General features: G+C 37.5%; 5 protein-coding genes, 1 long non-coding RNA gene and 1 pseudogene across 7 annotated transcripts; 2 read left to right on the forward strand and 5 right to left on the reverse strand.

The window, feature by feature from the left end:
- Window positions 1–1,902: 1,902 nt before the first annotated feature.
- LOC108858153 (pre-mRNA-processing factor 39-1-like) lies at window positions 1,903–6,147 on the reverse strand (annotated as a pseudogene).
- Window positions 6,148–6,798: 651 nt separating this feature from the next.
- LOC108861802 (putative F-box protein At4g10190) lies at window positions 6,799–7,997 on the forward strand. The gene has a single exon (XM_057010421.1). It carries the CDS (start codon window positions 6,809–6,811, stop codon window positions 7,994–7,996), a length of 1,188 nt encoding a protein of 395 aa, XP_056866401.1. The 5' UTR covers window positions 6,799–6,808; the 3' UTR covers window position 7,997.
- Window positions 7,998–8,864: 867 nt separating this feature from the next.
- On the reverse strand, window positions 8,865–12,177 carry LOC130494828 (uncharacterized). Its single transcript, XM_056985633.1, has 6 exons — window positions 12,046–12,177; window positions 10,257–10,597; window positions 10,055–10,181; window positions 9,639–9,950; window positions 9,324–9,536; window positions 8,865–9,245 (listed from the first exon to the last, which is right to left on the reverse strand). Exons 1-6 carry the CDS (start codon window positions 12,175–12,177, stop codon window positions 8,865–8,867), a joined length of 1,506 nt encoding a protein of 501 aa, XP_056841613.1.
- A 408-nt stretch (window positions 12,178–12,585) lies between these two features.
- LOC130494829 (uncharacterized) lies at window positions 12,586–15,611 on the reverse strand. The gene is made up of 6 exons (XM_056985634.1): window positions 13,620–15,611; window positions 13,438–13,525; window positions 13,369–13,381; window positions 12,982–13,292; window positions 12,793–12,892; window positions 12,586–12,705 (listed from the first exon to the last, which is right to left on the reverse strand). Exons 1-6 carry the CDS (start codon window positions 15,577–15,579, stop codon window positions 12,586–12,588), a joined length of 2,592 nt encoding a protein of 863 aa, XP_056841614.1. The 5' UTR covers window positions 15,580–15,611.
- A 379-nt stretch (window positions 15,612–15,990) lies between these two features.
- On the reverse strand, window positions 15,991–16,652 carry LOC130512608 (uncharacterized). Its single transcript, XR_008946179.1, has 2 exons — window positions 16,508–16,652; window positions 15,991–16,412 (listed from the first exon to the last, which is right to left on the reverse strand). It is a non-coding gene; the product is annotated as an uncharacterized LOC130512608 (long non-coding RNA).
- A 1,019-nt stretch (window positions 16,653–17,671) lies between these two features.
- Window positions 17,672–19,430, reverse strand: LOC130512710 (uncharacterized). Of its 2 annotated transcripts, XM_057010956.1 has the most exons (3): window positions 18,719–19,430; window positions 18,555–18,626; window positions 17,672–17,920 (listed from the first exon to the last, which is right to left on the reverse strand). In XM_057010956.1, the coding sequence occupies exons 1-3, from the start codon at window positions 19,055–19,057 to the stop codon at window positions 17,903–17,905; spliced, it is 429 nt and encodes a 142-aa protein (XP_056866936.1). In that variant the 5' UTR covers window positions 19,058–19,430; the 3' UTR covers window positions 17,672–17,902. The 2 variants fall into 2 exon arrangements, with proteins under 2 accessions (XP_056866936.1, XP_056866935.1); XM_057010955.1 differs by lacking the exon at window positions 17,672–17,920 and having other exon boundaries at window positions 17,952–18,626.
- Window positions 19,431–21,332: 1,902 nt separating this feature from the next.
- Window positions 21,333–22,932, forward strand: LOC130494830 (putative F-box protein At4g10190). The gene is made up of 2 exons (XM_056985635.1): window positions 21,333–21,404; window positions 21,587–22,932. Exons 1-2 carry the CDS (start codon window positions 21,333–21,335, stop codon window positions 22,868–22,870), a joined length of 1,356 nt encoding a protein of 451 aa, XP_056841615.1. The 3' UTR covers window positions 22,871–22,932.
- The last annotated feature ends 88 nt before the right edge of the window (window positions 22,933–23,020 follow it).

A 23,020-nucleotide genomic window follows, 5' to 3' on the forward strand; every position in this document is an offset into this window, starting at 1 on the left:
ACTTCCCTTCCTGACTTGCCAACTGTACTGACTGGTTTCAGTGACTTGAGTGAGAGTTTGGTGTTATGCAAGGACTTATCGCCAAGCAAAGTAACCAACCTCCCTTCATAGGTGAACGAAAGGACATGCTCCTTCCAATCCACTTCGCAAACACCTAATGTTTCAAGCCACTGAACGCCGAGTATCACATCCACGTTCCCCAGTTCAAGAGAGATGAAGTCACTTATGAAGTTGGTTTGATGTAATTGGAATGGAACTGCTTGGCAAACTCCCAATGCATTCACAGTCACTCCATTACCCAACAACACGTTCAAGCTACTGTCAGCAGAAACTTTCAGTTGTAGCTTGTTCACAACTTCAGGTGAAATGAAGTTATGAGATGCTCCGCTATCGAGCATGACTATCACCTCTTTGTTTTGTATTAAACCCCTCATCTTTGTCGTTCGTGGGGATTCCATACCAAGATACGAATTAAGTGACAACGTATAAAGTGTCTGTGGGTTCGTATCTTGGGGTTGATCATCAATCTCGTCACGTAGATCAACCACTTCGAGCTCAAGGCCGTTAATAACCGTCAAGACGCGAAATTCTTTTTGAGGACAAACGTCTCTATGAGCTGGTGACCAAGGTGCCTTACACTTGAAACAAATTTTGTCTTTCCTCATACGATCCAACTCTGCATCTGAGTGTTGTAACCTTGGTCTCACGTAGTTGCGGTTCTGAGGTACGTTCTCCTTATTTTGAGTTGCTTCTAACTTGATTGGTTCAGTACGTTGCTTGTTATTGTAAGAACCCGTTCGATTACTTGACGTCTGTCTTTGATAGCCTCCCCGCCCTTCACTAGCGGCCGAGCTGATCACGCTACAGAACGTCGTCTTCTGCATCTTCAACACCGCTAGTTTGTGTTGAGTCAATGTGACTGGTTCCTTCAAACGTATTACTTCCTTCATATCCGGTTTCAAGCCATTGAAGAACACTCTTATCAAGTTCTTTTCATCAACTCCTGTAACTTGATTTCTCAAAGCTTCAAATTCACTCACATACTCTGCAATATCCCCTTCTTGTTGAATACGGAACAATCTTGCTGCAGGATCGTTATCAATAGGACCGCTGAACCTATCCAATAATCGTTCTGTGAACTGTGCCCAATTAACAAACGGATCATTGATGATCTCTCCGTTGAACCACTGCAACACAGATCCTTCTAAACTCAGCGAGACCAGATGAAGCTTCTCCTCCTCATTGAAGTTACCAAACCTGAAAAATCTCTCAGCACGAGAAATCCAATCGAAAGGCATCTCACCAGAGAACACAGGCATTTCAATTTTTCTCAACATCTTATCTCTATTGGCAAGAGTTCCATCAATTCCCCGATAACCTAACTGTTGTGGAGATCTTCCCGATTCAGAATTAGTAATCGGTACCTGAATATTAGGAAGTTCCGATGACGATGCGAGCTCTTTCCCCGGACGTTGACTGAATATCGCCGAGTTCTCCATCCGAGTCAGTGCGTCTGTAATACTGTTCATCTTATCCTCCATCGATTCGAATCTTGCTTTCGATTCACTCGACAATGTCTCCATCTTTGATTCAATCGAATCGAGCCTCCTCGTCGTCGTACGATCACTCTGACCGAGTCGTTCGCATTTCTGATTCGCAAGCTCCACTTCAGCTTGAAGCTGAGTCAAATCCATCGCCGGAGTTACCGCCATGGCTGTCACCTTATCCCGATCTCCTCCGTGACGCGTTTCCACCATCTCTACGCTTCGCGGTTGTTTCGATCGAGTTTCGCCGCACCAATGATAGATTCAAGATATCTCTTTACTTGTAAATTTCCCAAACTCTTTATTGAATATGAAGTAAGTGTTTACAGCTTTGTTGTTCAACAATGGATCACTCTCATCACGAGTTCACCATTATCGATAGTCTCATAGCGACTAGAAACAGAGGACTCATATCGTCTCTCTACAACAACATACAAAGCATGACTAACAAACACTAACGACTTCTCTATTTAACTCTCAGCTGAAAGCTGTAACTGACAATACTCCTTCTCAACCCGAAGGTCTCTACTCTTCTCCTTTATTCAAAGCCTCTCTTTCATTCCGAAGGTTACTCGTTTGAAGTGTTTCCCTCGCTAACATCCACTTCCTTCTCACTTCCTCTCTTGTTTCTTCGATAATAAGCCTTCCGGAACCTATCATAAGCTGTCTTGACGGTTTCACGTAGCAAAGTGCTTCCGCTACAATAGTCCTAGCTTTCACAGGATCATTTAACACCTGAAAATATCATTGAAACGAAAAAAGTAGAAAAGGAGTCCAAAAATCGGTTTTATGAAGTCATAGTTAATAGACCATTTGACATACCAAGTATGAAAACTTTGAATACTGAGAATACAGCAGTGGCAGTACTGTGGAACCCCTTTTCCTCCGTTCAACAGCAATCACATCATCATACACAGAGCAAGCATCATATAAATTTCCCTACAAATAAGATTAGGAGACAATTAAGTAAAGGGAATTCGGCCAAAAAAACACTGAACATGGCGAGAATGACCAAAAGAAACATGGACTCGAAACTGGCCAAAAAAAGCCTGAACTTTTGTTGACTTTTATCAGTTTATTAAGAAACTTTGATTGACCGACCAGATTAAGACACCGTTAACCAACAGTTAAGACGGTGGTTAATCAATCGTTAAGTAAAACGACGTCGTTTTGAGATGGAATGAAACGACGTCGTTTTACCTACTTTTATCATCAAAAATATGTTGTTCGCGTGGATCGAACCTGAGAACTCATGGCCAAATGACGAGGTTTCTTGCCACTAGACTACTGTCACTTTTAAGAATATCCATAACATGTTTTCTTTTATTGAGTATCAAACAAATCTAGAAAAATTTAAATTCTTTTTTAAAAAATTCCAAAAAAATCTTAAAAATTCAAAAAAATTCTGAAAAGTAAAATTAAAATTGAAATTATAAATATTTAAAAAAAATCAAAACATTAATTTTTTTTTATAAAAATTAATGTATCTAAGATCATTTGAGCATTTTATCTTAAATACATTAATCATACAATTTTTTTTATAAATGAATATATTTGTGATAAAATAGAAAAAATGATATTTATCACCCTATATATGTTTTTCATTTAATTATTATCATATTTTAGAAAAAAAATTTAGTGATAATACCAATTGTTTATTGTATCTTAATTATCATTTGTCTATTTTATCTTAAATATATTATTCATATTAAAATCTATAGTGTGATAAATATCATTTTACTTTATATTACATAAGTTAATTTATTTAAAAATATGTTTCAAGTTTTTTTAATCATTAAATTTAATTCGTTGCATTTTTGAATTATTTTAGATTTTTTTTGAAATTTTTAGTGTATTGATATTTTTTTAAAAAAAACTTATTTGTAATTTCAATTATAATTTTACTTTTCAGAATTTTCTTGAATTTTTAAGATTTTTTGGATTTTTTTTGAAAAGAATTTAGATTTTTGAGATTTGTTTGATACTCAATAAAAGAAAACATGTTATGGATATTCTAAAAAGTGACAGTAGTCTAGTGGCAAGAGACCTCGTTATTTGGCCATGAGTTCTCAGGTTCGATCCACGCGAACAACATATTTTTGATAATAAAAATAGGTAAAAACGACGTCGTTTCATTGTATCTCAAAACGACGTCGTTTTACTTAACGATCTTTGCAAACGTCGTTTAACCATTCTGTAACGGTGTGTTTAATTTGGCGAGTCAGCGATAACTTTGTGTTTAATTTGGCGAGTCAGCGATAACTTACTGATTAAAGTTTAAAATCAAATATAGTTCGGTGTTTTTTTGGCCAGCCAATATGTTCGTGTTTATTATGGCAATTCGTGCAAAGTTCATGATTTTTTTGGCCGAATTCCCATTAAGTAAAGCAAAAGTTGAGCGGGGAATATAATAATTTAATCTGTTACCTTGCGCAGTTCCATGTTCGCATGTCTCATTACTGCTTCAAGATGTCCTGGGGATATTTCAGAATGCAGTAATTTAAACGAGGCTCTAGCACCAATTATATCCTCATTCTGCTCATTAAATTCAGCTGCAAAAAGATGAATTTTTGGTTGTCTCTGCCACATAAAGAAAAAAGCAAATAAGTAACAAAGAATCACACGATTACACTACCCAAAAAGTTTGGTAAACACACATTTCATACCTTGACATACACGTTAGTTGCTCTAGCAAGGACGTGTTTTGCAATATCCATTCTTCCCCTTGCTTTCATGCACAATGCATAGCGAATCCAGTATTCAGGGTAATTTGCACAAGCAACTACACATCTTTCATACAGATGGAACACCTATTGGAAAAAATAATTTAATGTTAAGACATATATGATGGAAACCAAATAAAGCATATGATGGACCAGAGGACCAACTTAGTCTATAATATCACAGAGGACCAACTTAATCAATAAAATACTTGTATCTTCACATATAAAAAAAAGTTAAGCACCCCAATACCTTATCAAAGTCTCCATCACTCTCCAAAAAATTCAGATACTTGTGCCAATTCCCACTCTGCAACACTGAGAGGCTGCACATGGAAACTGGGCTTTCCTATAGCCTCTTCAAAACCAATGATCTTAGATTCAAACTTTTTGGCTTTTATATAATCCCTCTGTTTTTTAAAGATGTATGTTTTGGTGTTTTCACACATATTAAGAAAACACATTAATTATACATCATTTTTAGAAATTATCAAATTCCAATGCATTTTAACCAATAGTCTTTCAATAAATTCAATCAATTTTATTGAAATTTGCAATTTTTGTATAAGAAACATAAAAAATACATCTTTGTGAAACAATTTATTTTTCTAAAACATATATCTTAAAAAAACAGAGGGAGTACTTGGTTTCTATGATGCCTATGTATTTTTCAACTCCTCTGGATCAGTTTCAGATTTTCCTTCATCTGCCTTTCCATCAGACTCAGATGATGCGCTCTCTGAAGCATCGCTAGTAGCAGCAAACGCCACAGCCCTCTTTATGTCCGAAAGAGGGAGTTCTTCGGCTAGTTTCTTAAAGCTGTAGCAAGAGGCAACTACCACTTATCAACAACAGAAAAAAAATATTCTACATTGTGCATCAAGATATTGTTTTCTAAACATAACAATCACAAATCACATCAACTGACTCTATCCAAATAGAGGAAAATTATTTTAATGATATATCACTTGGAAAAATTTACCTGTTAAAGTATCTATCCAGACTTTGAATAGGGTTGTTCAATATTTTGGTGTAAATCATGGCAAGACGGCCACAGTCCTTGAGCGTTGACTCATATTCAAGGTATTTGTCCCACAGTGGAGATGACAGATAATCAGTTCCGACGTGATCCAAAGCTCGTTCGAAAAGTCTGCAGTAGCATGAGAGTAAAAAAAAAAAGAATGTAATGAGCTGAAAGACGCAGACAGATGTAATGAATGTTATATAAACATTAATTACCGCCTAACGGATGCTTTATCAGGATCGTGTGAATTGATGGTATAAACGCAATAATGCATCCACATGTCCACTGAGTATTTCATAGAGGCAACGGCTCTTTCATAAACGCGCAAGGGCTGGCCCATTTCTCCTACCCGAGCCTCATGATCCGCATACTTTTTCCAATAGTCATGACATAGAGGAAACTCAGCAAGGAAAGCATCATACACCTTCCGGATTTTTTCTATGTCGTCCGGTAACTAGTGCAAAGAAAAACATTACCACAATCTTAATCAACGGAATAAAAATACCCTTTTTCACATATAAGTAATGGTAAACATGATTTAGATGTTAAACAATAAAATCCACACACATACCTGAGCTATCTTCTCTGTCTCTTCAATTAGGGCAATCGAGGTATAGAAGGCGCTGAACAAGTATCCTTAACAGTATTCGATAGGAGCAACTCCAAACCTGTAACAACGTACGTGCAGGAATAAGCAAAGAGATGTGCTCATCATACACACGATTGAAAACCAGAAGAAATTACCAGAATTATCTCCTCCATGCTCTGCTGCTGGAACTGTTACAAGCACGTTATCTGCAGCATTAACACTATTGATCGCTAGAGATGAATCAACCATGTCCTCGCTATCTACTACCATAACTTTCAAGAAACTGCAAGAAAACTAAATTTACATGACAAGGAAATCAGGTCGAATTCGCAATCACTCATCGATGAATGTCATTCAGATTAGCTAATAAGAGGCCGTAACTGTATACCAAATATTCTAACATGACAAGCAAAACCTAATCATAGTAGAAAAAAAAAATCCTAATAGTATTCCAATTCGAAGAATACGAACCTCGGAAACCGAAGGGGAAGATCGATCCTATCGTGGGTTTCTTTCGTTTACAGCGATCGAGAGAGAGGCTTTAGATTTTAGGAACGACAGATAAAACCTTGGGGTGCACGGTATTATGGGTCTTTAACTTTTTTTATTAATGAGCCTTTCGAAGTTTTATAAATACGCTTAATAATTAATTAGCTCATAAATCACCGTCTCTTTTTCTAAATAGATTATCAAGTTCATTTCTTAAAATTGTTAATGGAGTACTTTAACTTATTTTAATCTATTTAATTCGAAATCATAGTTTTTGTCCTTCTCACACAAAAATAAGTTACCAGGGTTTTATTTTATACAACCAAATTGGGAAGTTCTGAAGCACGGCTTTGGTCTCCAAGTTATCTAAAAAACTCTCTGCTTAAAGATGCTGAAGAGGAGACTCTTGTTAAAGATGGTGAAAAGGAAGAGACAATCATTGATGACAGAAAAAGTGAAGAACAAAAGAAACACAATATATCTTCCCGAGGATTTGCTTGTGGAGATACTCTCTAGGTTTCCGGAGGCTTCACTGGCACGGTTCCAATCTACCTCAAAAGGGTGGAATGCTCTTATAAAAAGAGACCGGAGACTTGCTAAGAACTCTCTTTTTGTCATGGTAATTTATGGTGAGGTCTATTTAGTTAGGCTTAATCTCCATGGCATTCACAACAACAACGTTGAAAAGGTAATAAGTCAGTTCAGCATCAATGACCCTCTTTCAAGTTCTTCGTTGAAAGAAGTCCTTATACGTCACGTCTTTCACTGCGATGGTTTATTGCTATGTACCACCGCGGAGAATACATTGGTTGTTTGGAATCCATGTTCAGGGGAAACCAGTAGAATCATCAAATCATCGTTAGATTTCAGATATAGTTCTAATGCGTACGCTCTCGGTAAATCCTCATGCAACAACAAGTACAAAATATTGAGGGTGCATCATCATGGATATGGTCACCGGCCTCTACGCCTTGTTGAGTACGAAATCTATGACTTCACATCTAATTCATGGAGTGTTGTTGGTGAGACTAGAGAGTGGTTCATTCCAAGGGACTTGAGACAGGGCACGTCTGTGGATGGAAATACTTACTGGCTTACTTCTACTTATTCTCCAACGGGGATGAGGAATGCTGCATTGCAATGTTTTGATTATTCAACAGAGAGGTTTGGACGTGTTTCTCTTCCGGTTAATCCTCTTTCTTGCAATATTTATGGTTTATCAGTGACTAGAGAAGAGAAAAATCTTTGTATCTTAACTTCTTCACGTGATGAGGAGGTACGCGATATAGATGTATGGATGGCAACTAAGATTAAAGGTACCGGAGACATGTCATGGAGTAAACTCCTAACAGTGAAACGAATCCATTCACAGCAGTTTATTGGGTTTCGTGCTGGAATGAGTTTCTCTGTCGATCGGGAGGCTAAAGTTTTACTGCATCCCACTAAATACAGTAACTCTAGTAACTGCTTACACATTGTGGGAGAGAATTATAAACACATAAAAGTGGACCTTCATGATGTAAGATCTAACTGCTCAATTCTTGTCAAGTATTATCCAACTTTGGTTCAAATCCAACAAGGTTCTTTCGGGTCAGGCACATGGAAAGCACCAATCACCGAGTTTTCATGATATTTTGATAAATTAAAATGTATATCATGCTACTCTATAAGTAGTTCACAAACAGTTCGAATTCTATTTCTTCTGCAGCTGGAACAATGTTTTTGGTTATCTATTATTAAAATAATAAGCAAGTCTTGTCTTAGAAATCAACATTATATACCACTGACGACAATTATGTTTTGTGATAGATCTTGAATGATCTTAAGAACTTGGCACACCTTATCTCACTACAAGAAAACACGATTTTAACGACGACCATTTTCCTCGCTAAATCGTCGTAAATACGTCTTTACGACGATTTAGCGAGGAAACGCATATCGTCGTTAAAGTTTGGTCGTAACGGATATTTAATCGCCATCTCGTCGTAAAAGTACGAGGGACCCATTTCGTCGTAAAAAGAAGGTTAATATTTCGTCGTAAAGAACACGTAGATTTCCACGTAAAGTGGACGCTATATTTCCACGTAAAAGACACGTAATATTTCCTCGTAAAATACACGTAAACTATCCTCGTAAGAAAAACGTAAATAATACTCGTAAAGTAAACGTAAATAATACACGTAAAGTAGACGTAAACTTTCGTCGTAAAGGAAACGTAGAATTTGACACGTAGATTCGTCGTAAGATTTCGTCGTTCTTTACACGTCCACTTACTCGTCAATTCCTCGTGAGTTAACGAGGAATTTGCTTCGATTTTTTTAACTAATTTATTTTTTAAATTTAAATTTTAATATTATAGAAAATAATTATTTCAAAAATATTAGAAATATAAATAATTACTAATGCGAAAATATTAAAAATTTGGAATAAATTAAAACCGAAAATATTATATAAATAAAAGTTTAGAATTTTAATATTAATACATAGAAAAAAAAAAACTAAGTCGGGCCGGGGCGGTGGATCGTTTCCCGATAGAGGTCTTCACTCCTCCTCTGTAGTTCCTCCTCTTGCTGCTGAGTACGAGAAGGCTCGGGAACCGGGTTCCGTCGTCGCATATCCGCCAACAACTCCTCCCATTGGGGATTTCCAGAAGATATAACTTCCAGAAACCCCTCCACTCCACCCATACGAGCTTGGAATGATTGGCGCGTAGACTCCAACTCCGTCTGCGTCGACGCCAACTGAGTCCGCGTCGAGTGTAACTCCGAACGCAGCTCAGTGACTTCGTCGGCTCGTCTCTGACCATAAGACGATGTCGCTCTTGGGACATCGTTGACGGAACCGATTCCCAACGTACGTCCCTTTTTCTTAGGGACGACCTACAAAGAAAAAATAAAGTTTAATGTTAATAATTTAAAAAAATAGATTAAAAGTAGATTAAAAGGTAAAATTTTTACCTCCTCGTAAATCTGATCCACTTCTTGAGTGGATAATACGACCGGTATTCCATCGGGAGATTGCTGGGTCAGCTGGGTTTGGCGGTCTTCAATCCGAGCAACGACATCGTTGTAGATTTGCTCGGACCTCGGATCCACAAATACCCCCGCCTTGGTCTTGTGGGTCCTCTCGTAAAGCTCTTTAAGAGATGGGAGTTGTCCCGTCTCTTTAGCCTGAAAATATTTAAAATTTAAAAAGTTAGAATCAATATACATATATAAGTACATATTAATTATTAAAATATTTAATATGAAAAACAATTAGAAATTAATTACCATTTCCAAGCGGACACGGGCATGGGGTTTTTGACCCGTACAGTGAAGCATCGGGCCGTTGCCGTGCTCGTCTTTGGTGTTACGAGAGGCGGAGCAGGCGTTGGAGATCGCAATGGATGATGGCAGCTCCCAGTAACGGATGAGACCATCGTAGACATCCTTGGTCAGCTCAGCGGGTTGCCCGTCCTTGTAACCCTTGTAGATCCAGTCCTCCTTCCAGTTGCCTACGGTGTCCAACAACCGCTTCTTCGCCTTTGCGGTGAACTCCCGTTTCACGTCCTCGTGAACCCCGATGGACCAATGGTATCTTTGCTGCATTTTTAAACCCAAAAAATTAATAATTAGTTAAAAACTATTAACGAAATAAAAGTTAATAATAAAAATTAAACTTAAAATAATTATTTTAAAAAACTTACAGCAAACATCTTGAACCACGTGTTTCTAACGTGGTGCGGCGTCTTTTTCCAGTTTGGGTGAGCCTCTGAGAAGTATCCTTTGATGATATCGGATACGCTCGTAGCGACAGAATTGTCGACCCCAAACCTGAAAAAAAGAAAGTTAAAATATTAAAAAAGTATTAATAATTTTAAAAATATTTAAATAAAAAAAATTACGTACCACAGAGTCTCCTCTGGTCGGTCGGGGTCTAAAACCGGTAAACCGGCTCGGCCTGGTTGAGCGAGAAGATCCTCAACCGTGTACCGAGCAAAAGGAGCGGTCGGCGGCACCCGCAACTCCGGATGAATGTATCCGGGTGCAACCGGATCTGGAACCGCCTGAGGTGCAGCAGGTGGGGGTGGTGCACCAGATGGAGGAACCGGTGGTGGCTGTGACTGAGACTCCGGGACAATCTCCGGGATGGAGGAACCGGGAGCTGAAGATGATGATCCAGCAGCAGGATCACCACAGAACATCTGACTGTAGTGGGGGGTTTTCTTCTGCTTGTTCTTTCTAACCATCTGAAAAAAAATTCAGATTGTTAGAAAAAACAAGTAGAAGAAATCAAACTAATCAAAATTCTCTACACTAACCACCTAATCAACTATAAACCTATCTAAATTCACTAAACTAAACCACCTAATTCTAGAGAGAGATTAGAGAGAACCTTGGGAGGTGTAGGAGAGGAAATTGGGACGAAATGAAGTGGCTGGTTTTCGCGGGTATATATAAGATTACATAGGGACGTAAAGTCCTCGTAAATTTACGACGAAACAGCAAGGCCCGTGTCATTATTTACGACGATTTTGCAAGGCCCGTCTTTTTAACTTTACGACGAAACTGCAAGGCCCGTGTTTTTTGTTCACGTGGATATTACGACGAAATCGTGGATTTAGCATTTTTTTTTACATTCCCTAAACCCTAAACCTCAAATTCCTAATTTTTATTATTTTTTTAATCATGAAATTTTAATTATATAGGTTTAATTTATTTTTTAAGTGAATCGAAACCGTATATATATAGATTGAGGTTTGGGGTTTAGGGTATAGGGATTTCATAAAAACATGTTAATTCCTCGTAAACAAGCGTGGTTATTACGACGAAAAAAGAAACAATCCTTGCTAATTCCACGTAAGCAAGTTTCGTCGTAAAGACCTCGCAAGCTTACGTGGAATTAGCAAGGATAGTTTCTTTTTTCGTCGTAAAGGACACGTTAATTACGAGTTTTTAACGAGGTTATTTTGTAAATCCCTAAACCCCTAACCCTTTACCCTAAATCCCTAAATCCCTAAACCCCTATCCCATTACTAGTAACATCTATATGTGTTAAGTTAATTTAATCAAGAAATTTTAAATATGCATGTTTATTAAGTCTTCTTGAGTGAATTGAGTTTAGCAATGTAAACCTTATATATGATTCACTTATAAGTTAAGGAAGTTTTGGTTAATTTTGGGTTTGATGTTTTAAATTCTTAATTTTTTTAATCATACAATGTTAATTATACAGGTTTATTGTGTCTGCTAAGTGAAAACATATATAGATTGAGGTTTGGGGTTTGGGGTTTAGAGTTTTAGGGATTTAAACACGAAACTCGTTAAATCAACGTAAATTAACGAGGTCTTTACGACGAAACAGCTAAAAGGCTTGTTATTTCCACGTAAGCTGATTTCGTCGTAAGCACCACGCACGCTTACGTGGAATTTGCAAGGCCCGTGTTTATTTTTAACGTGTGCTTTACGACGAAATCAGCTTACGTGGATTTTGCAAGGCCCGTGTTTTTCTTTACGAGGAATTAACGTCGATAACCTTAAAATCCCTAAAAATGTAAACCACAAACACCAAACCTCAAACATCCTTTAACTTATAACTCAATCTCAAACACCAAACCCCATACCCTAAACCCCAAATGCATTAATCAAGTCTGAAAATAAATAATATTTTTAAATAATTACATCATCTTTCAGATACATCATCATTCTCTTCAACACTAGAAACATCATCACTTTCATTAAACTCGTCCTCAACAGCATCGTCAGTGGTATCGTCGGGAAGATCTTCATACTCATGATTATGCGGATCAATGAGTAGGATGTCTTCCATTTGTTGTTCAGGTTCTTCGACTTCATTGATGTGTTCTTCTTGCAAAGGTGGTTCTTCTCCACCGATTATTCGTCCACGGGGTGTAACTTTGATAACAGCTAACCAACTTATTCCAGATTCTCGCAACCTCGGGTATGGTAGGAAGCTAACTTGGTCTGCTTGCGAAGCTAATATGAAAGGCTCGAATTTGTTGTACATCCGTCCACCATTAACATCAACTACACCGAATTTGTTAAATCGAACACCTCTGTTGACCACGGGGTCGAACCAGTCACATTTGAATATGACGCATTTCAGCTTCAATAACCCAGAGAATTCCACTTCAATAATCTCCTGCAAGATCCCGTAGAAATCGGTTTCGCCTTTCACACAAATTCCATAATTGCTGGTCGCCCGGTGTTTACCATACTAGTACGTATGAAAAGTAAAGCCTCGTGAGAAATACATTGGTGATATGGTGACCTTTGCAAGTGGACCCTGAACTAATTCGTGAAACCATATGAGATAATCTGGATCCTCATATTCAACCTGCAAAATTAAATTAAAGAGAACATTGAAACAAACGTCTTTCGTTACACCCCGTGGACGAAAAAAATATCGGATTGGAGTAAATACCTGACTCTTCAACCATTTAATAAAGTGTCGATCTTTCCTTTTATCTACCTCACTTGTGGATATACCTGGGATAGCTTCTTGGACTTGACTAACAAATAGGCTGTAAAATGCACATATTTTATTAGTTATATCATCATTTGAAAAATATATTTTAATTACAATTAGTTTAGAACTTTCCATATATGTTACCTTTCAAAATAGCGCATAAATGGATCCTCACAATTAAGTAGAATGTAAGTGTGTGCACTATGGGCGTCTTCATCACTCGACCACCAAACCTCTTTCGTTTTCCCACCCATTCGCCCAATCTGGCTAAAGATATCCGGAACACCAGCAACTGCATATGTTGGGGCAACACCACCATCATCATATCTTCTTGGAGCTCTTTGTCGGGTCCGTACATTAGGTGCAAAGTAGTACGATGTGAAGTGAGATGTTTCTTCCGTCAAACTTCCAGCAATTATAGAACCTTCAACATTTGCGAGGTTTTTTGCCTTTCCCTTCAAATATTTCATGGCCCGCTCATACTGATACATCCATCCATAATGTACTGGTCCTCGAAGCAACGCCTCATACGGGAGGTGGACAGCTAAATGCTCCATGACGTCAAAAAATGAGGGAGGAAATATCATCTCCAAGTTGCACAATAAGATTGGAATGTTCTCGTGAAGTTGTTCTACGACATCCTCTTTAAGAGTGCGAGTGCTCAAGTCCCTGAAAAATGCTCCAATGGCTTTGTATATTCCAAAAACAATTAAGCAAATTATTAGTGCATATTTTTGAAAAATAAATTAAGAAATTAATTAGTGTGAGTAATAATATATTACCTGCAAGTGCTTCATGTACTTTTGTTGGAAGTAGCTCCGCAAATGCAAAGGGAAGTAGTCTTTGCATAAAGACATGACAATCATGACTCTTCATCCCGGAGAACTTTTGGCCCTTTTCAACACATCTAGAGAGGTTTGAAACATACCCATCAGGAAACTTCACTGCTGATGCAACCCAGTTGAACAAGACCGACTTTTGTTCTGAAGACAATCTGAATACCGGTACAGGAACTTGTCCATTGCTTTTTATATGTAACTCGGGTCTTGAGCAAATATCAGGCAAGTCCAACCTCGATTTTTGATTGTCTTTTGTCTTCCCTGGAACATTCAATATTGTATTCATGATGTTCTCAAAAAAATTCTTCTCAATATGCATCACATCTAGGTTGTGGCGCAAAAGAAGATCCTTCCAATACGGCAACTCCCAAAATATACTCTTCTTATGCCAGTTGTGCTGAACTCCATAATAATCAGGCATATTACCGGGAACATGCCAATTACCACCACAACGAACTGTTTCTTGAGCTCCGTAGTAATCGATTTGCTGTTCAATTTGTTCTCCAGTTAAATACGGAGGAGGAGTGTCTCTCACAACCCTTTTCTGCCTAAACAATTTCCTGTTTCTTCGATAAGGATGATTAATGGGAAGAAATCGCCGGTGACAATCGAACCAACTTGTCTTCCTACCGTTCTTCAGCTGAAATGCATCTGTCGTTCCATTACAATATGGACAAGATAATCTCCCATGTGTAGTCCACCCAGACAACATCCCATAAGCAGGAAAGTCACTTATGGTCCACAAAAGCATCGCTCGCATCGTAAAATTTGTCTTCGTTGAGCAGTCGTACGTCCTCACCCCTGTTGACCACAAATCTTTCAACTCTTTTATCAGTGGCTGTAGAAAGACATCCAGAGACCTTTTTGGATGGTTCGGACCAGGTATTAATATGGTCAAGAACAGAAACTCCCGTTGCATGCACATATCTGGAGGCAGGTTGTATGGCGTCATAAAGACTGGCCACAATGAATATTGTCTCCCTGACATACCGAAGGGACTAAATCCGTCCGTGCATAATCCCATATACACATTTCGGCTATTGCTAGCGAATTGTGGATATATTTTGTTAAAATGTTTCCAAGCTCTTGCATCTGATGGATGAGTCATCTCACCATCCGTCTGAGTATGCTCGGCATGCCATCTCATTTTTCCAGCAGTCTCCTCAGATTGATACAATCTTTTCAATCTGTCGGTAATTGGTAGGTACCACATCCTTTGGTACGGTACCCTATTACGTCCTCGTCCTTGCGGTTTGAATCGTGGCTTCTTGCAGAATCGACACTCTTCTAACTTCTCATCATCTCCCCAGTAGAGCATGCAGTTGTCGATGCAAACGTCTATCATCTCAGAAGGCAACCCCAGACTATAAACTAGTTTCTGAATCTCATAATAAGAATCAGCAGAGACATTGTCTTCCGGCAAATACTCTTTAAACAAGTCTGTCCATGCATTCATGCAACTTTCAGGTAGATTATGATCAGTTTTAATACTCATCATTCTAGCAGCCAACGACAATTTAGAGAGACCTTCTCTACAACCACTGTAAAGTGGCTGATTCGCAGCATCTAACATTTCATAAAACTTTTTTGCATCTATGTTAGGTTCTTCAACTTCATCATCATCATGAGCAACAAATGCATCAGCTACCATATCATGAACCCTATCATAATTATCTACCATCTGCTCCTCCTGATGGTATCTATGTTGATTATGCAAATGATCAACCGGTTCATTCTGAAAATTGCTATTACTACTACTAGCTTCATTCTCATAATTATAACCTTCTCCATGTTGAAACCAGATATAGTAATTTGGCATGAAACCTCTATTTATTAAATGCTTCCAAACATTTTCACGAGTTGCCAGTTTTGAATTGTTGCATTTTCGACAAGGACAAAACATCTTACCGCTTTCTTGGGCGAGCGGTGTAGAATCTGCTTGATGCCACTACAAGAAAAATCGGTATTAGTAGCACCCGAAAAACGCTATCATAGGGTTCTCGTAGCGTTTCGAAGAACGCCGTGACAGCCGCAGCTATAATAGAGCCCCCACTTATCATAGCGTTTTTTCATGTGCTATAATAAATAGACATATTGTAGCGGTAAACGTCTGCTCTTAATTAATCTTTTTATAGCATTGATTTATTGCTATAATGTATATTTTCATGACATTTTTATAAGGCTGTAAAAATGTTATAATAACATAGATACAATGCTATGTTATTATTTCTCATTTATATTTTATTAATTGAAATTATAAATTAGTATATTTTAATCCAGGTTTAAAATTAGAATTAAATTCTAATATAATTGGTTTGTGAAAAGAAATATTTATTATTAAAAATTTTGGTTTACAAATGTATGGGTTTATTACAAAAACCGGTTTACATACAAATCTGGTTTATTAACTAACCCTAACCAAACCTAACCTAACTAAGCCTAACTAAATCACGTTCTTCTTCAATCTCCGCCGCCACGACGCCTAGACCACCAGCCACGACCACCACCGTTCGATCTGCTCGTCATCTTCGTACGCGTCTCTGTCTGCTCTTCAATCTCCATCGTTGCTTATTCCTCTGCCTCCGCCTCTTCTCTCCATCTCCGGCTGTTCTTCATCTTCTTCATCTCCTGGTTATCTTGAAACCCAGTTTTCAAAACAAAAACAGAAAAAGATTCAAACTTTCATCAACAGTTTCAGACAGGGAGACAATCCGAATTTGGCACTTCACATCATAACTACAAGACAGATTTAGAGAAACCCTTTTAGAAAAAAAACCAGGAAACTCTGATGAATAATCCAAATCACGGACTAAAAAGTTTAGCCATATCACCTTCAAGTCTCTGAAATCAGGGCTTTCGATTTCCGACGAGTAATTGAAAAGAAAAAGAGATGCAGTGTCGTGACTGTGAGAGAGAAGAGAGAGGAGAGAAATCTGAGAAACAAGAAACGAGAAAAGGAGGAAGAAGAAAAGAAAGAAAAAAATAATAAATGTGTTTAATTGTATCCGTTGGATGAGAGTTAATGAATGGCTGTGAACCATTGATTTGTTGTGATCCATGCCATAAAAAAATTGACCAATAGGAAGAAAGTGTGAGGATAGATAGACAAAATGATTTTGGGCCTTTGATCAAAATCAAAATCAATGGCTCTAAAAAAACAATACAAATTATCTCTCTAATTATTTATAGTTATTGTAAAAGTTATTTAAACTTTAACTTGGTGATTTAACTTTATTTTGTAAATTTATAATTTGAAATATTATATATATAATTTGGAGTAATATATTTATCTTATGGGAATTATTAATTATTTATAATTTAAGATTTGATATTTTATGGTATATGTTAATATGAGGTAAGTGGTTTAGGGTTTAGGGTTAAAATTTATAATTAATATTATAGTTTGAGTTGTAGCATATAATGGAGTTTAAGTTTAAATTTATATTATAAATTTGAAAATTTTAGATTTGTGACTTTGTATGTAAGGTTTAAGTTTGGAGTTTAGGGTATTAGATTTAGGGTGTACATTTAAGATTAGTGTTTCAAATTTAGGTTTCATTTAATGATATAAGATTATCAAGATGATAAGATTTAAAATTTAAACTAAATCAAACTAATGATATAAACTTAACAAGATGATTAATAGGTTTAGGGTTTGGAATATAGTGTTTTGAGGTATGTGGTTTAGGGTTTAGAGTATGAGATTTAGGATGTAGATTAAAGATTTAGTTTTTGAGTCTATACATTTAAAAATATTAAATTTTAGTTTAAATTTAAGATTTAAGTTACACTATGAAAATATTAAAGTTTATTATGAAATTTCTAAACATAATCTTTATTTTATTATGAAATTTCAAAATTTAGTGGGAAATCATAAAAGAATATTATTTACAAATCAAAATTTTAAACAGAACTTTTATAAATATCATTAATCATTCTTTTGCTAATCATCCTCTTTTTTCATTGATAAAAATGTATTGCATAAATTATAAACTGCAAACTGATTTACAACTAAAATATACATATTATATATTGCATTAAATTCATCAACCATACATTTTACATAGAATTTCCAAGTCTTACCCTAACATCAAACATGTGTTATACTATCACCATAACTCTTAGTCAAGTCTTATACTAACTCTATTTCCTGAATTCCTCAAAGTAAAATGCTTCTCGCTCCTTGGCTTTCTCTCCACATCTGGTCCCAGTTTGTGTATTTGTGGTCAAATTGTTAAAAATATCTGCAAACACAGCAACGTGTAACCATCATTTACCACTGAAGAATGCTAAATGCTAAATAGAGATCAGTGACTAAAGTTTCAAACTGTGTAAGATGTGTAGAGGACACTCAATGATAATCTGCATAGAAAGATTACAACTTTTAACTATTTGATCTACCAACGCTATATGTCAAATTAATATCACCCTCATACTTGCCTACTTGGGAAATAGTCACATGAAAGTTGCATAAAAGATCATAAAGAGAGCAAGAACGAAACATGGCTCTCAGCTTAAACTGCACTGTAACAATTATCAAAGTATAAACAGCATCCCTAGATATATACGATCCCAAACGTCCATAGATACAGAGACAAACACAATGAAAAGCAATGCCAAAAAGATCAGAAATCACAAACCATAACTGGAACTGAGACTTCAAAGCCATAATTTTGTCTACTAACTATATATTAAGCACTCATTGGTCAAAATAATCAATAAAAATGTAAACTTTATATCATATTCATGGTCCTAAGATCTACAAAGACAGATCTAAAGCTTGCTTAAGCTCTTCAGACATAACAGTCTACTTCATACAGTCTTACGGATCAATGTAGCTTTAAAATGGGCAGGTTGATTCAACAAGCCTAAACATACCTTAGCGCGAGAAGTGGATACCCTGAAGCAATCAGCATTCATCCTCACAAGACACAACCCAGGAAAGATAACCTACACTCACAGACATTCACGATACACTATAAAAAACAATCTTCTTGCTGAAGTTTTGTGTGAGGCAATTCGTCGAACACTTTGTGACTTACATCGAGATATTTCTGCAAGGTCTTCGTCCTCTTTCGCGGTCGACTGAGACGGCCTGTTCCCATCATGCTGAACACGTCTTCCTCGATCTCGTCGCGAGACAGAGCCGCCCAGAGCCTGTGATTCTTGGTCTTCACCTCAACAACGCCGCCGTAGCCTAATCCGGGAGACTCCGCCGGAATCTCTCTCTGCCTGTTCGATTTTGCCTCCACCGCTGCAATTGGTTTCTGATTCTTCGCCGCCTCCGAAGCTCCTCCTCTGCCGCACGCCTCCGAGGGGACCACATGTGAGAGAAGAAAGAAACCGTGGAGAGACTTCATATTCGCCGGTGAGGCAGACATTGGGGACGAGATTTGGAGTTATCGTCACTGCAACTCCGACACAAGCTCCTTCGTGGCTTAGTCTCGCGAAGAGATCTAATACTCTTCAATTTCAATTTGAAAACCCAAATCTCATTTCGCAACACATACGAGAACAAAAAAAAATTATTTCTACAAAGCCAAATATTATGGTGCCAAATGTGTTTTTTCACTAAGTATTTGGCGCTCGTAAATGTTACAGAGATTAAAAAATAGATTTTTGACTTCCCGCTTCTTAAAAATCCTACAAAATGCTGCATAACACTACTTTAACGCTGCAATAAAGTAAGACATTCCAACTAGACACTTTTAGTAGCAGTTTGTGAATTCGTGCTACGGTGATGTGCTACCAATACTCATATTTCTTGTAGTGTGCATAAATGTCTCTAGTCCTTCCAAATACTCTTTCGTCACTCTCCCGTTAGCATCTCTATGCGTGTACATCCATCTCCGCAACTCTAAATAATTTCCATCACCAGACATTTTTTTTTCACGTTTTTAGATTTTTTATTCCTTTTGCATGTGGTGTGTTTCAAATGTTCCTCAAATGACATATTTATAGGAAAATTCGAAATTGGTAGGTGAGATTTTACTACGAATTAACGACGAAATATGGGTAGTTAGACAAGATAAAAAACGTGTGTCACCTAAAATTAGGTGACACTCGCAAAAACCACGTAAATATTTTCCTCGTTAATTACACGTTAATTTTTACGTGTTCCTTACGACGAAATGCTGTTTCCTCGTAAAAACGATGTTCTTTTACGTTTGGTTTACGACGAAACTCTTTCGTCGTTAATTAACGACGAAATAACGTGTTTATTGTCTTTTCACGTAATTTCCTCGTAAAGGCCTCGTAATTTTACGAGGAAATTATTTTGTCGCTAACTTTCGTCGCTAAGCCCGTGTTTTCTTGTAGTGTCTTTTGTTTCACATTGAGCTTAGTATCCTTTTTCATATGGTATAGAGTTGTGTTGCATTGTAAATTAAGACATGGATACTATACGGTGTCTTGTCCCATCCACATCTAAATCGGCTTATGTGATCAGTTATCAAGGACCTAGGGTTCACAGAAGAATATTTATAATAATTCAAAACATTTTTATTTGGTAATAGTCATTGGAAAGATATAGCTCAATACGAGAAAAGAAAAGAAAAAAAAAAGATTCTTCATTGTCTTTAATGTGAACACCAAGACCAGTGAAATATAACAGAGATGAAAGAAAAATTCTTCTTTAATTTTGGGTTGACACGGGAAAGGATTTAAGCAATCTTTCCAGGGAATATATGTTTTCCTGAAGTTTTGAATATTGACTTTGTAATCTTAAATTTTATGAATAAGATCTGTTTGCCGTAAAAGAAATCTACTATGTTAACAGAGATGAAAGAAAAATATTTAGAAGTTTCTCATGGCCTACACCATCTCCTAAAGAGGCTGTTGTCTTGTAACAAACCCAAGTTGTCTAAATTTGATATTCCATCCCTTGCTTGGATATGGATCTTAAGTGTCCTTGAGAGTATCTCCACGACCAAACCCTCAAGAACTGTGCTCCTATCCCGTTGATCTTTTAAAAATCTAAGACTTTGAAGATGAATCTCAAGAAACTAGAGTTACTTGTGTGACAAGATAAGGCTAGTCCCAGAGATCCAATTAAGGAGAAATGATTTTATGCTCTAGCGAGCCGAATTTTTCATCAGGTCGCTGAATTTTGGGTTCAATCTGTTCCCCCAAAATGATGTCTCTTATCAAATATATCCAGAGATCCAAAAAAGAAGAGCCGGAGACGTTGCAATGTTATCATGAAGTCTCCTGTTTCTCTCTATCCAAAGCGCGTATATTGCTGCTCCCTGAGAGAGAAGCCGTTTGAGGAGTCTTGGTGGTGATGATGAGCTGGAGATACTGATCCAATCGTTGAAATCTGTCCATGTGTATGAAAGGAGTCAGATTTGAGAGCACGAGAGGGTATTGGTTACGTAGTTAGGTGGATATTATAGGTCCTCTGCAGCTGGTGAGCGAGCGCCTAGGATTAACCAAAGTCTCGTGCTTACATGTTGTCTGGTAGCATTCAGACAAGATAGGTAGAAACTTGGGAACTTACATGTTGAGAATGTGGTCGCCTGCTTCAAAGAAGAGTGATCCTTCCTCGTGAACTCTAGCTTGCACCTTTGAGTATATCTTAGCCACATCCTCAACCAAGAAGTCATGAAGCTAAGCTGAGAACTCGACACCGGTGGGTCCTCCACCAACCACAACGAAATGCAGAATCTTTTTCCTCTCTTTCTTCCTTTAAATCAGGAAGAGCGTCCTTCAACTCCAGCGGTGTTGAACGTGTTGGGCTTGGCTCCAACGGCGATGACTAGGATTTATTATTACATGAAGACCTTAGTGATGGATATGACTATAACACTGGGTAACGCTCCAGGCCCACAAGCCCAAATTTTAAGCTGAATGGGTGAGTTTCATACATACAATACAACACTAGGGCTTCCTTCATACACACACAGCACTAGGTTACAAGGGTTTTATACAACCAAATTTTGAAACTTCTGCAGCATGCCCAAAACTCTCTGCTTGAAGATGCTGAAGAGGAGACTATTGGTAAAGATGATGTAGAGGAGGAGAAGATCTTTGATGACAGAGAAAGTGAAAGAGAAGTGTATCTTCCAGAAGATTTGCTTGTGGAGATATTATCTAGGGTTCCGGAGGCTTCACTGGCACGGTTCCGATCTACCTCAAAAGGGTGGAATGCTCTTATAAAAAAAGATGGGAGTCTTGCTAAGAACTCTCTTTTTGTCATGTTAATTTATCATAAGGTCTATTTAGTTAAGCTTAATGTCCACGGCATCCACAACAACAACTTTGAAAAAGTAATAAGTCAGTTCAGCCTCTGTGACCCTCTTTCAACTTCTTCTATGAAAGAAGTCGGTATACGCAGCGTCTTTCACTGCGATGGCCTATTGCTATGCACCACCATGGACAATACATTGGTCGTTTGGAATCCATGTTCAGGGGAAACCAGTAGGATTATCAAACCAAGAAATATTCACAATGGTTCTGATACCTACGCTCTCGGTAAATCCACATGCAACAACGAGTACAAAATCTTGAGGGTGCATCATCATGGATATGGTTGCCGGCCTCTACGCCTTGTTGAGTACGAAATCTACGACTTCACAGCTAATTCGTGGAGTGTTGTTGGTGAGGCTAGAGACTGGTTCATTGCAGAGCGACAGGGCACGTGTGTGGATGGAAATACTTACTGGCTTACTTCTACTTATTCTCCAACGGAGATGAAGAGTGCCTTACGATGTTTTGATTATTCAACAGAGAGGTTTGGATGTGTGTCTCTTCCGGTTGATCCTCTTTCTTATAATGTTTATGGTTTATCAGTGACTAGAGAAGAGCAAAATCTTTGTCTCTTAACTTCTCGTAAGGTGGTACACGATATAGATGTATGGATGGCAACTAAGGTCAAAGGTACCGGAGACATGTCATGGAGTAAACTCCTAACAGTGAAACGAATCCATTCACAGCAGTTTATTGCGTTTCATGTCGGGATGAGTTTCTCTGTGGATCGGGTGTCTAAAGTTTTACTGCATCCCACTAAATTTAAGAACTCTAGCAACTGCTTACACATTGTGGGAGAGAATTATGAACACATAAAAGTGGACCTTCGTGATGTTGAATCTAAACGCTCAAATCATGTCAAGCGTGCTCCAACTTTGGTTCAAATCCAACAAGGTTCTTTGGGGCTAGGCACATGGAAAGTAGCACCAGCCACCAAGTTTTCATGATATTGCAAGTCTCTTTATTAAAATGATAAGCAAGTCTTGTCCTTAGAAATCAACAATATATACCACTGACGACAATTATGTTTTGTGATAGATCTTGAATGATCTTAAGAACTTGGACACCTTAGCTTTTGTTTCACATTGAGCTTAATT

Source organism: Raphanus sativus, chromosome 5 (genome assembly GCF_000801105.2).
Source record: "Raphanus sativus cultivar WK10039 chromosome 5, ASM80110v3, whole genome shotgun sequence".
In the NCBI taxonomy this organism is placed as follows: Eukaryota; Viridiplantae; Streptophyta; class Magnoliopsida; order Brassicales; family Brassicaceae; genus Raphanus; species Raphanus sativus.

What these genes read in the sequence shown, in the direction of transcription:
- LOC108861802 (XM_057010421.1), top strand. Translation starts at nt 6,809, where the DNA reads ATGACAGAAAAAGTGAAGAACAAAAGAAACACAATATATCTTCCCGAG.
- LOC130494828 (XM_056985633.1), bottom strand. Translation starts at nt 12,177, where the DNA reads ATGGAAGACATCCTACTCATTGATCCGCATAATCATGAGTATGAAGAT. An exon ending in CGTGGTTCAAGATGTTTGCT is followed by an intron (nt 9,951 to 10,054) that starts GTAAGTTTTTTA and finishes TTAAAAATGCAG; the next exon opens with CAAAGATACCATTGGTCCAT. An exon ending in TGGATCAGATTTACGAGGAG is followed by an intron (nt 9,246 to 9,323) that starts GTAAAAATTTTA and finishes TTTTCTTTGTAG; the next exon opens with GTCGTCCCTAAGAAAAAGGG.
- LOC130494829 (XM_056985634.1), bottom strand. Translation starts at nt 15,579, where the DNA reads ATGTTTTGTCCTTGTCGAAAATGCAACAATTCAAAACTGGCAACTCGT. An exon ending in TTTATGCGCTATTTTGAAAG is followed by an intron (nt 12,893 to 12,981) that starts GTAACATATATG and finishes TGCATTTTACAG; the next exon opens with CCTATTTGTTAGTCAAGTCC. An exon ending in TTAAATGGTTGAAGAGTCAG is followed by an intron (nt 12,706 to 12,792) that starts GTATTTACTCCA and finishes TTAATTTTGCAG; the next exon opens with GTTGAATATGAGGATCCAGA.
- LOC130512710 (XM_057010955.1), bottom strand. Translation starts at nt 19,057, where the DNA reads ATGTCTGCCTCACCGGCGAATATGAAGTCTCTCCACGGTTTCTTTCTT. An exon ending in CCTTGCAGAAATATCTCGAT is followed by an intron (nt 18,627 to 18,718) that starts GTAAGTCACAAA and finishes CTGTGAGTGTAG; the next exon opens with GTTATCTTTCCTGGGTTGTG.
- LOC130494830 (XM_056985635.1), top strand. Translation starts at nt 21,333, where the DNA reads ATGCAGAATCTTTTTCCTCTCTTTCTTCCTTTAAATCAGGAAGAGCGT. An exon ending in CAACTCCAGCGGTGTTGAAC is followed by an intron (nt 21,405 to 21,586) that starts GTGTTGGGCTTG and finishes ACACAGCACTAG; the next exon opens with GTTACAAGGGTTTTATACAA.